Genomic DNA, 14,785 nt, shown 5'->3' with positions numbered 1-14,785 from the left:
GCCGCCCGCCACCGTGCAGTGGCTGCTCGACAACTATGAGACTGCCGATGGTAAGTGTGTGTCGAGTACGAGACGTAGAGCTCTCGTACAGCGTGGTGGCGGGCACGGATGAGGCCACGTCGCCCGCGCCCGCTCCCACTACACCGCCGCAGCCGCGCATGCCGCCCGCCACCGTGCAGTGGCTGCTCGACAACTATGAGACTGCCGATGGTGTGTGTCCAGTACGAGACGTAGAGTTCTCGTACAGCGTGGTGGCGGGCACGGATGAGGCCACGTCGCCCGCGCCCGCTCCCACTACACCGCCGCAGCCGCGCATGCCGCCCGCCACCGTGCAGTGGCTGCTCGACAACTATGAGACTGCCGATGGTAAGTGTGTGTCCAGTACGAGACGTAGAGTTCTCGTACAGCGTGGTGGCGGGCACGGATGAGGCCACGTCGCCCGCGCCCGCTCCCACTACACCGCCGCAGCCGCGCATGCCGCCCGCCACCGTGCAGTGGCTGCTCGACAACTATGAGACTGCCGATGGTAAGTGTGTGTCCAGTACGAGACGTAGAGTTCTCGTACAGCGTGGTGGTGGGCACGGATGAGGCCACGTCGCCGGCGCCCGCTCCCACTACACCGCCGCAGCCGCGCATGCCGCCCGCCACCGTGCAGTGGCTGCTCGACAACTATGAGACTGCCGATGGTAAGTGTGTGTCCAGTACGAGACGTAGAGTTCTCGTACAGCGTGGTGGCGGGCACGGATGAGGCCACGTCGCCCGCGCCCGCTCCCACTACACCGCCGCAGCCGCGCATGCCGCCCGCCACCGTGCAGTGGCTGCTCGACAACTATGAGACTGCCGATAGTAAGTGTGTGTCGAGTACGAGACGTAGAGTTCTCGTACAGCGTGGTGGCGGGCACGGATGAGGCCACGTCGCCCGCGCCCGCTCCGGCTACACCGCCGCAGCCTCGCATGCCGCTCGCCACCGTGCAGTGGCTGCTCGACAACTATGAGACTGCCGATGGTAAGTGTGTGTCGAGTACGAGACGTAGAGCTCTCGTACAGCGTGGTGGCGGGCACGGATGAGGCCACGTCGCCCGCGCCCGCTCCGGCTACACCGCCGCAGCCGCGCATGCCGCCCGCCACCGTGCAGTGGCTGCTCGACAACTATGAGACTGCCGATGGTAAGTGTGTGTCCAGTACGAGACGTAGAGTTCTCGTACAGCGTGGTGGCGGGCACGGATGAGGCCACGTCGCCCGCGCCCGCTCCGGCTACACCGCCGCAGCCGCGCATGCCGCCCGCCACCGTGCAGTGGCTGCTCGACAACTATGAGACTGCCGATGGTAAGTGTGTGTCGAGTACGAGACGTAGAGCTCTCGTACAGCGTGGTGGCGGGCACGGATGAGGCCACGTCGCCCGCGCCCGCTCCGGCTACACCGCCGCAGCCGCGCATGCCGCCCGCCACCGTGCAGTGGCTGCTCGACAACTATGAGACTGCCGATGGTAAGTGTGTGTCCAGTACGAGACGTAGAGTTCTCGTACAGCGTGGTGGCGGGCACGGATGAGGCCACGTCGCCCGCGCCCGCTCCGGCTACACCGCCGCAGCCGCGCATGCCGCCCGCCACCGTGCAGTGGCTGCTCGACAACTATGAGACTGCCGATGGTAAGTGTGTGTCGAGTACGAGACGTAGAGCTCTCGTACAGCGTGGTGGCGGGCACGGATGAGGCCACATCGCCCGCGCCCGCTCCGGCTACACCGCCGCAGCCGCGCATGTCGCCCGCCACCGTGCAGTGGCTGCTCGACAACTATGAGACTGCCGATCGTAAGTGTGTGTCCAGTACGAGACGTAGAGTTCTCGTACAGCGTGGTGGCGGGCACGGATGAGGCCACGTCGCCCGCGCCCGCTCCGGCTACACCGCCGCAGCCGCGCATGCCGCCCGCCACCGTGCAGTGGCTGCTCGACAACTATGAGACTGCCGATGGTAAGTGTGTGTCCTGTACGAGACGTAGAGTTCTCGTACAGCGTGGTGGCGGGCACGGATGAGGCCACGTCGCCCGCGCCCGCTCCCACTACACCGCCGCAGCCGCGCATGCCGCCCGCCACCGTGCAGTGGCTGCTCGACAACTATGAGACTGCCGATGGTAAGTGTGTACCGAGTACCCGACGTACAGTTCTCTTGTACAGCATGGTGGCGGGCACGGCACGGATAAGGCACAGACAAGGCGCAGCCGTGCACACTTCCCGCCGCACGTCACGGTAAGTGACCCTCTGTACCAGTGTAGTCGTTCGTGCGGGGATGGATTCGGTGAAATATTACTAGTTTTCTTAGACTAACGTAATGTTGGTCTGTCAAATTAACAACTTGAGCAGACGATCAATGTATTCTTAATATCCTTATTTAATGTAAGTTGCGTAAAAAGGATTGACAATCGTTTTTTTTATAACTTTGGAGTGTTTCTAAGCTTCCCCTTTTGCATCATCTTGCGGTTTTCACCTATCTATAGAGTGATTCTTGAGGAAGGTTTATGTGTATAATTTGTTAACCCATGCGAAGCCGGGGCGGGTCGCTAGTCTTGTACTAAAATAAATTATTGTCTGCAGGCGTATCTCTGCCCCGATCGACTCTCTACGCGCACTACCTCCGACACTGCTCGGCCCATCGACTGGACCCAGTGAACGCGGCTTCGTTCGGCAAGCTGATCCGGTCCGTGTTCGTCGGCCTGCGGACCAGGAGGCTCGGCACGAGAGGCAACTCCAAGTATCACTACTACGGCATCAGGTGATTACAACTGCAATAGTGCACCTTATCACGTCACAATAAGATAGGTTGCCCAACGACTGGACCCAGTGAACGCGGTATCGTTCGACAAGCTGATCCGGTCCGTGATCGTCGGCCTGCGGACGAGGAGGCTCGGCACGCGCAGCAACTCCAAGTATCACTACCACGGCATCAGGTGATTACAAATGCAATAGGGTACCTTATCACGTCACAATAAGATCGGTTGTTAAACGACTGGACCCACAGAAAGTAGGTAGCATCGTTTGACAAGCTGAAACTGTTTCTGCGTTATTCTGATAACAAAGATGTATGTAAACAATAGTGGGCCTTACTCGGTTGCAATACGGTTTACGATTGGCTAGCTTTTAAGTTCGGCTTTTTTGGCCTACCAATGAGACAGTTCTTTATTCGCCATACCAATACTATTGTATTACAGGGCCTTATGTCTTTGTAAGAAGGTTTAAATTAACTAGTTCCATATATTAATTTTGTTTTTGTTTTAGGGCGAAAGCCAGCGTTCCCGCTTCACCGCCGCCCGATCCTAACGATGAGAAGGCTGATGTCCAAGATATGCAGGTTAGATATACTCACAGACTGAGACTTTTTTAAATTAACTTTACAGTTAATAAAAGTTAATTAGTAAAATACTTTACTTTAAGAGTACGAGTACTTACTATTATTGCTCTGTTTAAAGCGTTTAGGGCTAGCTCAGCTGTAAGCTAAAACAAATTTAAAGGTTGCGGTAGAAATAGATGACGGAACCATAGTTATTAGTAATTAACTTAAAGGTAAGCGTTAACGTTCGTTACCGCAACCTAGCTGCCTTCGAAGCCCGATTTATACTTACCCCTTATTCATAAAACTTTACGGGCCCGATTTAGTTAAATTATGTTTTATCCCTTTCTTACAGATACATAAGTCAAAATGTATAAGCTAATTGAGGCTTGTAGCGCGTTTATGAATAAGGGGGTTAGATTTTGAAATTGTTCTAGTATCTATAGGTTTTCGTTGAAGCGCTGATGGCCTAGGGTGAGAGAGTGCGACTTGCAATCTGGAGGTCGCGGGTTCAAACCCCGGCTCGTACCAATGAGTTTTTCGGAACTTATGTACGAAATATCATTTGATATTTACCAGTCGCTTTTCGGTGAAGGAAAACGTGAGGAAACCGGACTAATCCCAATAAGGCCTAGTTTACCCCCTGGGTTGGAAGGTCAGATGACAGTCGCTTTCGTAAAAACTAGCGCCTACGTCAAATCATGGGATTAGTTGTCAAGGGACCCCAGGCTCACGAGCCGTGGCGAAATGCCGGGATAACGCGAGGAAGAAGAAGATCTATAGGTTTTCGTTCGGTGCGCAACAACCGTGCCAGTCCTGCTATTCGATCCTCCAGTGCTGATGTTAGGTATGTTCGCAGGAGGCGCGGTCGCGGTCGGCGGAGCCGGCGGCGCCGGCGGGCGTGGCGGGGCTGGCGCACCGGCAGTACCTGGGCGCCGTGGTGGCCGCGTCGCCGCCCGCGCCGCCCCCGCTGCCCGCCGCCGCCGCCGCCGCGCACGACCTGCCGCCCGACTCGCTCACCAAGCTGCAGGACCACCACCGGTAAATGAGCAATCTATTAACTCTTCTACTCTTTGTCAGAAAAAAAACCGGCCAAATGCGAGTGGGACTCGCGCACGAAGAGTTCCGTATCGTTACGCAAAAAGCAGCAAAAAAAAAATACGTTTGCTGTGTGGGAGCTCCACTTAAATATTTATTTTATTCTGTTTTTAGTATTTGCTCTACATCACGGTTCGTGAAATACAGCCAAGTGACAGACAGACAGACGGACGGACGGACAGACGGACAGTGGAGTCTCGTTTTTACCCTTTGGGTACGGAACCCTAAAAGTAACCTAGAATTGAAATTGAGATTTTCTTTGCTGACCCGCTTCGCGTTATTGTAAAGCAAGAGGTTAAAGGAACCACATTGAGGGTTATTTCTTACTAGTTTCTGTCAATGATTTGTAGTTCCATAGTAAATTCCACCCATCCTATTCACCTTAAGGGATAAATTCCTTGATAAACACTATCCTATGTACTCAAATCCATATACTCCATATAAAGTTTCATCTTAAGTATGTAGCGATTGAAGAGGTAAAAGACAATCTGAGTTACTTTCGCGTATATGTATAATATTACAGTAAGGATTTACTGGCTTATTATTTTTTTGTGTTTAGTGAGCACGGCGTGGAATTCCTCGAGGCCGTGGCGGCGCTGGACATCGCCGCCGTGGAGCGCTCCCGCCGGAACTTCTGGCGGAGGCCGCCGCCCGCTCTGTGCCGCCGCGTGCTGTACCGGCTAGCCGCACGAAAGGTAACACTAACTCACTGTCATTCATTCATTCAGGCCTTTAGCATCTTGACAGATGATTTATGCAGCGTCTGTTAGCGAGAAACAACGTCTCTCGTGGCTGTATAAGCCAATGCGGGACCGGCATTTGCGACCGCATTTATGGCAGCTGAAGCAGGGAGTCATGTCAATCTAGTGGTATTCCACCTAATGTCATTGCCTCTCACTCTCTCGTTAAGAAAAATGTGAGACGCAATACACATTGGACAAGAAATTGGATAGATGGAATACCACCAAGGGTTGAAATAATCTTTTGAATTTTTACTCGGAAATTATTATGAACACCATATAATCAATAAATAAATTCCATATTTCTACTAGAAAGAGTAGTTTTAAGTATCGACTGGTTTCAAATACCAACGCGACGGCGTGCTTTTTTTTTAAAAGTTACTTCCTGTTTCATTTGCGTTTCGTCGCTGTTGTCTCTACAAATATGTATCTGTCAATCTGATGTAATTAGAATTAGAATATATAATTGTAAATTGCCTGGTTTGTTTTTATATTTAACCACTAGACAGAACCGTATTTCAAGCATTGACGTATAATATCTAAGGACGGGCTAATGGGGCATTAAAAATGGTACTAGTTCAGCGGTGTTACTCATGAATTCCAGCCAATCGTCAAGTCTAACGCAACTAGTTGCGACCAATAGCGCGCGTAATGCGAACTCGTCAACCAATCGCGCGCTAGTTGCGAACTCATCAACCAGTCGCGTTGTAGCGGTTTCACACCGTTGTAATGGCCCCCTGTTATGCCCCATTATTATTGCCCGTGAAGCCGGTCCCTAGATATCTATGTCAATGATTTCAAGTTCTTATGAAACTGTTGGATGAAGGACGTGGCGGCTTGGTTGCGCCGGGCTGACCTGGAGCTGTACCAGCGGGCCGTGGAGCTGCTACTGCCCGACGTGCTCCGCCCCATACCGCCGCAGCTTACGCAGGTATCACAATTATCCTTCTCTTTTATTTGTTACTATGGGAAAGATACAGATTGTATTATTATCCCTTCTTTGATTTAACCAAGTTTTATCAGGTCGTCGTCATTTAACACCTCAACTCCCAAATAATGACCCGAAAGTGTTTTTATAATTGAATTTTGATTTTCTTTGCTGACCTGATATTGCGTCAATGAGAGATTAGGTGTTTAATGCCAGGAACACTGGGTGTATTTGCCCAAATACTAAATATTCATATTTCATATCTTTCCTTGGCACAAGTCGCGGTAACAAACTACGAAGTTAAAAACTTGTATGTATTTTTAGAGAAAAGGGTCAATCCCACAACAATTTGGTACTTTCTGTCAATAAGAAACAAAAATTGGAGGATGGATCCTTTTTGCTAAACTACGTCCACTTATAACTTTTAATTCTTTGTCGTTAGGCAATCCGCAACTTCGCAAAAAGCCTAGAGTCGGCACTAGCGGCGGGGTCGGGCTGCGCGCCGGCGGCGGCGAGCCGCGCGCAGGCGTCGGCGGCGGCGGCGCTGGCGGCCGCGCTGCGCCGCTACACCTCGCTCAACCATCTAGCCCAGGCCGCGAGGGCCGTGCTCGCCAACCAGCACCAGATCCAGCAGGTATACAAGTAGCCTAGAGTCGGCGCTAGCGGCGGGGTCGGGCTGCGCGCCGGCGGCGGCGAGCCGCGCGCAGGCGTCGGCGGCGGCGGCGCTGGCGGCCGCGCTGCGCCGCTACACCTCGCTCAACCATCTAGCCCAGGCCGCGAGGGCCGTGCTCGCCAACCAGCACCAGATCCAGCAGGTATACAAGAAGCCTAGAGTCGGCGCTAGCGGCGGGGTCGGGCTGCGCGCCGGCGGCGGCGGCGCTGGCGGCCGCGCTGCGCCGCTACACCTCGCTCAACCATCTAGCCCAGGCCGCGAGGGCCGTGCTCGCCAACCAGCACCAGATCCAGCAGGTATACAAGAAGCCTAGAGTCGGCGCTAGCGGCGGGGTCGGGCTGCGCGCCGGCGGCGGCGGCGCTGGCGGCCGCGCTGCGCCGCTACACCTCGCTCAACCATCTAGCCCAGGCCGCGAGGGCCGTGCTCGCCAACCAGCACCAGATCCAGCAGGTATACAAGAAGCCTAGAGTCGGCGCTAGCGGCGGGGTCGGGCTGCGCGCCGGCGGCGGCGGCGCTGGCGGCCGCGCTGCGCCGCTACACCTCGCTCAACCATCTAGCCCAGGCCGCGAGGGCCGTGCTCGCCAACCAGCACCAGATCCAGCAGGTATACAAGAAGCCTAGAGTCGGCGCTAGCGGCGGGGTCGGGCTGCGCGCCGGCGGCGGCGAGCCGCGCGCAGGCGTCGGCGGCGGCGGCGCTGGCGGCCGCGCTGCGCCGCTACACCTCGCTCAACCATCTAGCCCAGGCCGCGAGGGCCGTGCTCGCCAACCAGCACCAGATCCAGCAGGTATACAAGAAGCCTAGAGTCGGCGCTAGCGGCGGGGTCGGGCTGCGCGCCGGCGGCGGCGAGCCGCGCGCAGGCGTCGGCGGCGGCGGCGCTGGCGGCCGCGCTGCGCCGCTACACCTCGCTCAACCATCTAGCCCAGGCCGCGAGGGCCGTGCTCGCCAACCAGCACCAGATCCAGCAGGTATACAAGAAGCCTAGAGTCGGCGCTAGCGGCGGGGTCGGGCTGCGCGCCGGCGGCGGCGAGCCGCGCGCAGGCGTCGGCGGCGGCGGCGCTGGCGGCCGCGCTGCGCCGCTACACCTCGCTCAACCATCTAGCCCAGGCCGCGAGGGCCGTGCTCGCCAACCAGCACCAGATCCAGCAGGTATACAAGAAGCCTAGAGTCGGCGCTAGCGGCGGGGTCGGGCTGCGCGCCGGCGGCGGCGAGCCGCGCGCAGGCGTCGGCGGCGGCGGCGCTGGCGGCCGCGCTGCGCCGCTACACCTCGCTCAACCATCTAGCCCAGGCCGCGAGGGCCGTGCTCGCCAACCAGCACCAGATCCAGCAGGTATACAAGAAGCCTAGAGTCGGCGCTAGCGGCGGGGTCGGGCTGCGCGCCGGCGGCGGCGGCGCTGGCGGCCGCGCTGCGCCGCTACACCTCGCTCAACCATCTAGCCCAGGCCGCGAGGGCCGTGCTCGCCAACCAGCACCAGATCCAGCAGGTATACAAGAAGCCTAGAGTCGGCGCTAGCGGCGGGGTCGGGCTGCGCGCCGGCGGCGGCGGCGCTGGCGGCCGCGCTGCGCCGCTACACCTCGCTCAACCATCTAGCCCAGGCCGCGAGGGCCGTGCTCGCCAACCAGCACCAGATCCAGCAGGTATACAAGAAGCCTAGAGTCGGCGCTAGCGGCGGGGTCGGGCTGCGCGCCGGCGGCGGCGGCGCTGGCGGCCGCGCTGCGCCGCTACACCTCGCTCAACCATCTAGCCCAGGCCGCGAGGGCCGTGCTCGCCAACCAGCACCAGATCCAGCAGGTATACAAGAAGCCTAGAGTCGGCGCTAGCGGCGGGGTCGGGCTGCGCGCCGGCGGCGGCGAGCCGCGCGCAGGCGTCGGCGGCGGCGGCGCTGGCGGCCGCGCTGCGCCGCTACACCTCGCTCAACCATCTAGCCCAGGCCGCGAGGGCCGTGCTCGCCAACCAGCACCAGATCCAGCAGGTATACAAGAAGCCTAGAGTCGGCGCTAGCGGCGGGGTCGGGCTGCGCGCCGGCGGCGGCGAGCCGCGCGCAGGCGTCGGCGGCGGCGGCGCTGGCGGCCGCGCTGCGCCGCTACACCTCGCTCAACCATCTAGCCCAGGCCGCGAGGGCCGTGCTCGCCAACCAGCACCAGATCCAGCAGGTATACAAGAAGCCTAGAGTCGGCGCTAGCGGCGGGGTCGGGCTGCGCGCCGGCGGCGGCGGCGCTGGCGGCCGCGCTGCGCCGCTACACCTCGCTCAACCATCTAGCCCAGGCCGCGAGGGCCGTGCTCGCCAACCAGCACCAGATCCAGCAGGTATACAAGAAGCCTAGAGTCGGCGCTAGCGGCGGGGTCGGGCTGCGCGCCGGCGGCGGCGGCGCTGGCGGCCGCGCTGCGCCGCTACACCTCGCTCAACCATCTAGCCCAGGCCGCGAGGGCCGTGCTCGCCAACCAGCACCAGATCCAGCAGGTATACAAGAAGCCTAGAGTCGGCGCTAGCGGCGGGGTCGGGCTGCGCGCCGGCGGCGGCGAGCCGCGCGCAGGCGTCGGCGGCGGCGGCGCTGGCGGCCGCGCTGCGCCGCTACACCTCGCTCAACCATCTAGCCCAGGCCGCGAGTGTGAAGTGTTCGGAGTTCAGGGGTTATAATGATAACACAAGAGTCGAGTAAATACTGGATATATTGGTAGAAAGCGCTGGCCTTATATACTAAGGTTTTAACAGGTTTAATCGAGTGGAAGTTATTGCAATGGTCATTAACCATTGTATAGTAAATTACAGTAAGTCAAGGTTTATGGCATCGTTAACTTAATGTTCTATAAAGTAGTAAAATACATATATGGGAGATAGGCATCAAGTATCAGCTGTATCAGCTGATAGCAGCTGTGTATGATCTGACTACACTACAGCTTTCCCGTTTTTTTTTTTTTTTTTTTAAGACAAAAATATATAACAAGTATTATTTTTTTGCTTAAGTGAACTTATATCTATGGTATACATATTGGTTCTTAAAATTATGAATGTAATAAAAATCTTAATGCTATTTGGATATGCAATTTGCTTACATGCTTATTTCTAAGATTACATGTTCCTTATATGGTTATGGAATACATTGTTACATTAACATGTGTTTACTTTTATTGAATCTGTTAATATGATATTTATTTGTTAGGCATTATTGATTAATTTTCTGTGTCATGGAGATAGTGGTTCCTTATATGGATGGTGGTATGCAATGGGATGGGTTTTTTTTTCATCAGAATTCTTGCTCGTAAATTGTTTGTTATGGTAAAGAATTGATCGCCAATGAGCCATTTTGTAATGTCTGCATTGTGACCTAATAATGTAAGCTGACTTCGTGATACTTGTCACCTGTCTTTTTAAAAAGTACACAGCGCCTTTTAATAGCGCTCTGGTCGTTCGACCTTTTTTTACATACAACATATTTATTAAGGATACAAAATTTAATATTTATTATAGCGCCCAAGGACCGCTGCAATTGAGAGCTCGCTCGAATTGTTTTGGTTTCGAGGGTTATTGCCTGGTTGTATCCTGGTGTACCTTGCTTACATTATTTATTTCCACGAGCTATCCAGTTTTGAAAGGAAATCATCATTTTGAAAACTTAAAGCATATATAAAGTCATAATAACTTTTGGATATTGGTCATAATATTCTTATGAATTTAGATGGTACGGAAATATTCACTTTGCTTACAACAATATTTGAAATTGGTATAACACAGTTATGCTTAAATTGTACCTCTTAACATCGTATGGTCGTTGTTGGACACTGGGGGGGGTAGTAGCGACGGCTCTGGTGCTGGTGACGCGCTGCAGGTGCTGGCTAATGGCGGCGGGGTTGATAATATGCTCTTCCTAGACGCTGGCGCCGGCGGGCGGCGCGCGCATGCCGCACTCGTCCTGCCCTGTAGTCATCTGGTGGTTGCTGTTAGGCACAGGCGGTGTTGGTAGTGGCGGCGGGCCTGGTGCTGGGCTAGCTGGCTGACTGGTTGGCTGGCTGGCTTACTGGCTGGCTGGCTGGGCGGTGTCTAAGCTGTGGCTGCCTCGAGCAGCCCGACTGGCAGGGTCGCCATGAAGTGTTCGGGCTAATCCTCGAGCAGCCCGCCTGGCAGGGTCGCCATGAAGTGTTCGGAGTTCAGGGGTTATAATGATAACACAAGAGTCGAGTAAATACTGGATATATTGGTAGAAAGCGCTGGCCTTATATACTAAGGTTTTAACAGGTTTAATCGAGTGGAAGTTATTGCAATGGTCATTAACCATTGTATAGTAAATTACAGTAAGTCAAGGTTTATGGCATCGTTAACTTAATGTTCTATAAAGTAGTAAAATACATATATGGGAGATAGGCATCAAGTATCAGCTGTATCAGCTGATAGCAGCTGTGTATGATCTGACTACACTACAGGCCGTGCTCGCCAACCAGCACCAGATCCAGCAGGTATACAAGAAGCCTAGAGTCGGCGCTAGCGGCGGGGTCGGGCTGCGCGCCGGCGGCGGCGGCGCTGGCGGCCGCGCTGCGCCGCTACACCTCGCTCAACCATCTAGCCCAGGCCGCGAGGGCCGTGCTCGCCAACCAGCACCAGATCCAGCAGGTATACAAGAAGCCTAGAGTCGGCGCTAGCGGCGGGGTCGGGCTGCGCGCCGGCGGCGGCGAGCCGCGCGCAGGCGTCGGCGGCGGCGGCGCTGGCGGCCGCGCTGCGCCGCTACACCTCGCTCAACCATCTAGCCCAGGCCGCGAGGGCCGTGCTCGCCAACCAGCACCAGATCCAGCAGGTATACAAGAAGCCTAGAGTCGGCGCTAGCGGCGGGGTCGGGCTGCGCGCCGGCGGCGGCGAGCCGCGCGCAGGCGTCGGCGGCGGCGGCGCTGGCGGCCGCGCTGCGCCGCTACACCTCGCTCAACCATCTAGCCCAGGCCGCGAGGGCCGTGCTCGCCAACCAGCACCAGATCCAGCAGGTATACAAGAAGCCTAGAGTCGGCGCTAGCGGCGGGGTCGGGCTGCGCGCCGGCGGCGGCGGCGCTGGCGGCCGCGCTGCGCCGCTACACCTCGCTCAACCATCTAGCCCAGGCCGCGAGGGCCGTGCTCGCCAACCAGCACCAGATCCAGCAGGTATACAAGAAGCCTAGAGTCGGCGCTAGCGGCGGGGTCGGGCTGCGCGCCGGCGGCGGCGAGCCGCGCGCAGGCGTCGGCGGCGGCGGCGCTGGCGGCCGCGCTGCGCCGCTACACCTCGCTCAACCATCTAGCCCAGGCCGCGAGGGCCGTGCTCGCCAACCAGCACCAGATCCAGCAGGTATACAAGTAGCCTAGAGTCGGCGCTAGCGGCGGGGTCGGGCTGCGCGCCGGCGGCGGCGAGCCGCGCGCAGGCGTCGGCGGCGGCGGCGCTGGCGGCCGCGCTGCGCCGCTACACCTCGCTCAACCATCTAGCCCAGGCCGCGAGGGCCGTGCTCGCCAACCAGCACCAGATCCAGCAGGTATACAAGAAGCCTAGAGTCGGCGCTAGCGGCGGGGTCGGGCTGCGCGCCGGCGGCGGCGGCGCTGGCGGCCGCGCTGCGCCGCTACACCTCGCTCAACCATCTAGCCCAGGCCGCGAGGGCCGTGCTCGCCAACCAGCACCAGATCCAGCAGGTATACAAGAAGCCTAGAGTCGGCGCTAGCGGCGGGGTCGGGCTGCGCGCCGGCGGCGGCGGCGCTGGCGGCCGCGCTGCGCCGCTACACCTCGCTCAACCATCTAGCCCAGGCCGCGAGGGCCGTGCTCGCCAACCAGCACCAGATCCAGCAGGTATACAAGAAGCCTAGAGTCGGCGCTAGCGGCGGGGTCGGGCTGCGCGCAGGCGTCGGCGGCGGCGGCGCTGGCGGCCGCGCTGCGCCGCTACACCTCGCTCAACCATCTAGCCCAGGCCGCGAGGGCCGTGCTCGCCAACCAGCACCAGATCCAGCAGGTATACAAGAAGCCTAGAGTCGGCGCTAGCGGCGGGGTCGGGCTGCGCGCCGGCGGCGGCGAGCCGCGCGCAGGCGTCGGCGGCGGCGGCGCTGGCGGCCGCGCTGCGCCGCTACACCTCGCTCAACCATCTAGCCCAGGCCGCGAGGGCCGTGCTCGCCAACCAGCACCAGATCCAGCAGGTATACAAGAAGCCTAGAGTCGGCGCTAGCGGCGGGGTCGGGCTGCGCGCCGGCGGCGGCGGCGCTGGCGGCCGCGCTGCGCCGCTACACCTCGCTCAACCATCTAGCCCAGGCCGCGAGGGCCGTGCTCGCCAACCAGCACCAGATCCAGCAGGTATACAAGAAGCCTAGAGTCGGCGCTAGCGGCGGGGTCGGGCTGCGCGCCGGCGGCGGCGAGCCGCGCGCAGGCGTCGGCGGCGGCGGCGCTGGCGGCCGCGCTGCGCCGCTACACCTCGCTCAACCATCTAGCCCAGGCCGCGAGGGCCGTGCTCGCCAACCAGCACCAGATCCAGCAGGTATACAAGAAGCCTAGAGTCGGCGCTAGCGGCGGGGTCGGGCTGCGCGCCGGCGGCGGCGGCGCTGGCGGCCGCGCTGCGCCGCTACACCTCGCTCAACCATCTAGCCCAGGCCGCGAGGGCCGTGCTCGCCAACCAGCACCAGATCCAGCAGGTATACAAGAAGCCTAGAGTCGGCGCTAGCGGCGGGGTCGGGCTGCGCGCCGGCGGCGGCGAGCCGCGCGCAGGCGTCGGCGGCGGCGGCGCTGGCGGCCGCGCTGCGCCGCTACACCTCGCTCAACCATCTAGCCCAGGCCGCGAGGGCCGTGCTCGCCAACCAGCACCAGATCCAGCAGGTATACAAGTAGCCTAGAGTCGGCGCTAGCGGCGGGGTCGGGCTGCGCGCCGGCGGCGGCGGCGCTGGCGGCCGCGCTGCGCCGCTACACCTCGCTCAACCATCTAGCCCAGGCCGCGAGGGCCGTGCTCGCCAACCAGCACCAGATCCAGCAGGTATACAAGTAGCCTAGAGTCGGCGCTAGCGGCGGGGTCGGGCTGCGCGCCGGCGGCGGCGAGCCGCGCGCAGGCGTCGGCGGCGGCGGCGCTGGCGGCCGCGCTGCGCCGCTACACCTCGCTCAACCATCTAGCCCAGGCCGCGAGGGCCGTGCTCGCCAACCAGCACCAGATCCAGCAGGTATACAAGAAGCCTAGAGTCGGCGCTAGCGGCGGGGTCGGGCTGCGCGCCGGCGGCGGCGAGCCGCGCGCAGGCGTCGGCGGCGGCGGCGCTGGCGGCCGCGCTGCGCCGCTACACCTCGCTCAACCATCTAGCCCAGGCCGCGAGGGCCGTGCTCGCCAACCAGCACCAGATCCAGCAGGTATACAAGAAGCCTAGAGTCGGCGCTAGCGGCGGGGTCGGGCTGCGCGCCGGCGGCGGCGAGCCGCGCGCAGGCGTCGGCGGCGGCGGCGCTGGCGGCCGCGCTGCGCCGCTACACCTCGCTCAACCATCTAGCCCAGGCCGCGAGGGCCGTGCTCGCCAACCAGCACCAGATCCAGCAGGTATACAAGAAGCCTAGAGTCGGCGCTAGCGGCGGGGTCGGGCTGCGCGCCGGCGGCGGCGGCGCTGGCGGCCGCGCTGCGCCGCTACACCTCGCTCAACCATCTAGCCCAGGCCGCGAGGGCCGTGCTCGCCAACCAGCACCAGATCCAGCAGGTATACAAGAAGCCTAGAGTCGGCGCTAGCGGCGGGGTCGGGCTGCGCGCCGGCGGCGGCGGCGCTGGCGGCCGCGCTGCGCCGCTACACCTCGCTCAACCATCTAGCCCAGGCCGCGAGGGCCGTGCTCGCCAACCAGCACCAGATCCAGCAGGTATACAAGTAGCCTAGAGTCGGCGCTAGCGGCGGGGTCGGGCTGCGCGCCGGCGGCGGCGGCGCTGGCGGCCGCGCTGCGCCGCTACACCTCGCTCAACCATCTAGCCCAGGCCGCGAGGGCCGTGCTCGCCAACCAGCACCAGATCCAGCAGGTATACAAGAAGCCTAGAGTCGGCGCTAGCGGCGGGGTCGGGCTGCGCGCCGGCGGCGGCGAGCCG

At 60.0% G+C, this 14,785-nt stretch overlaps 1 protein-coding gene across 1 annotated transcript in view; it reads left to right on the top strand.

Annotated features, from left to right (window-relative positions):
- LOC134666191 (transcription factor RFX3) overlaps positions 1 to 14,785 on the top strand; it is a 41,812-nt gene that overhangs the window by 15,658 nt on the left and 11,369 nt on the right. The window contains exons 8-13 of the mRNA XM_063523342.1: positions 2,587 to 2,764; positions 3,268 to 3,340; positions 4,179 to 4,360; positions 4,977 to 5,112; positions 5,984 to 6,088; positions 6,528 to 6,719. Coding sequence (XP_063379412.1) covers positions 2,587 to 2,764; positions 3,268 to 3,340; positions 4,179 to 4,360; positions 4,977 to 5,112; positions 5,984 to 6,088; positions 6,528 to 6,719 — 866 coding nt within the window. The remainder of the gene's footprint in view (positions 1 to 2,586; positions 2,765 to 3,267; positions 3,341 to 4,178; positions 4,361 to 4,976; positions 5,113 to 5,983; positions 6,089 to 6,527; positions 6,720 to 14,785) is intronic.

Source organism: Cydia fagiglandana, chromosome 7 (genome assembly GCF_963556715.1).
Source record: "Cydia fagiglandana chromosome 7, ilCydFagi1.1, whole genome shotgun sequence".
In the NCBI taxonomy this organism is placed as follows: domain Eukaryota; kingdom Metazoa; phylum Arthropoda; class Insecta; order Lepidoptera; family Tortricidae; genus Cydia; species Cydia fagiglandana.
Note: the sequence above shows the minus strand (reverse complement) of the source record. Positions and strands in the feature narration are given on the sequence as shown.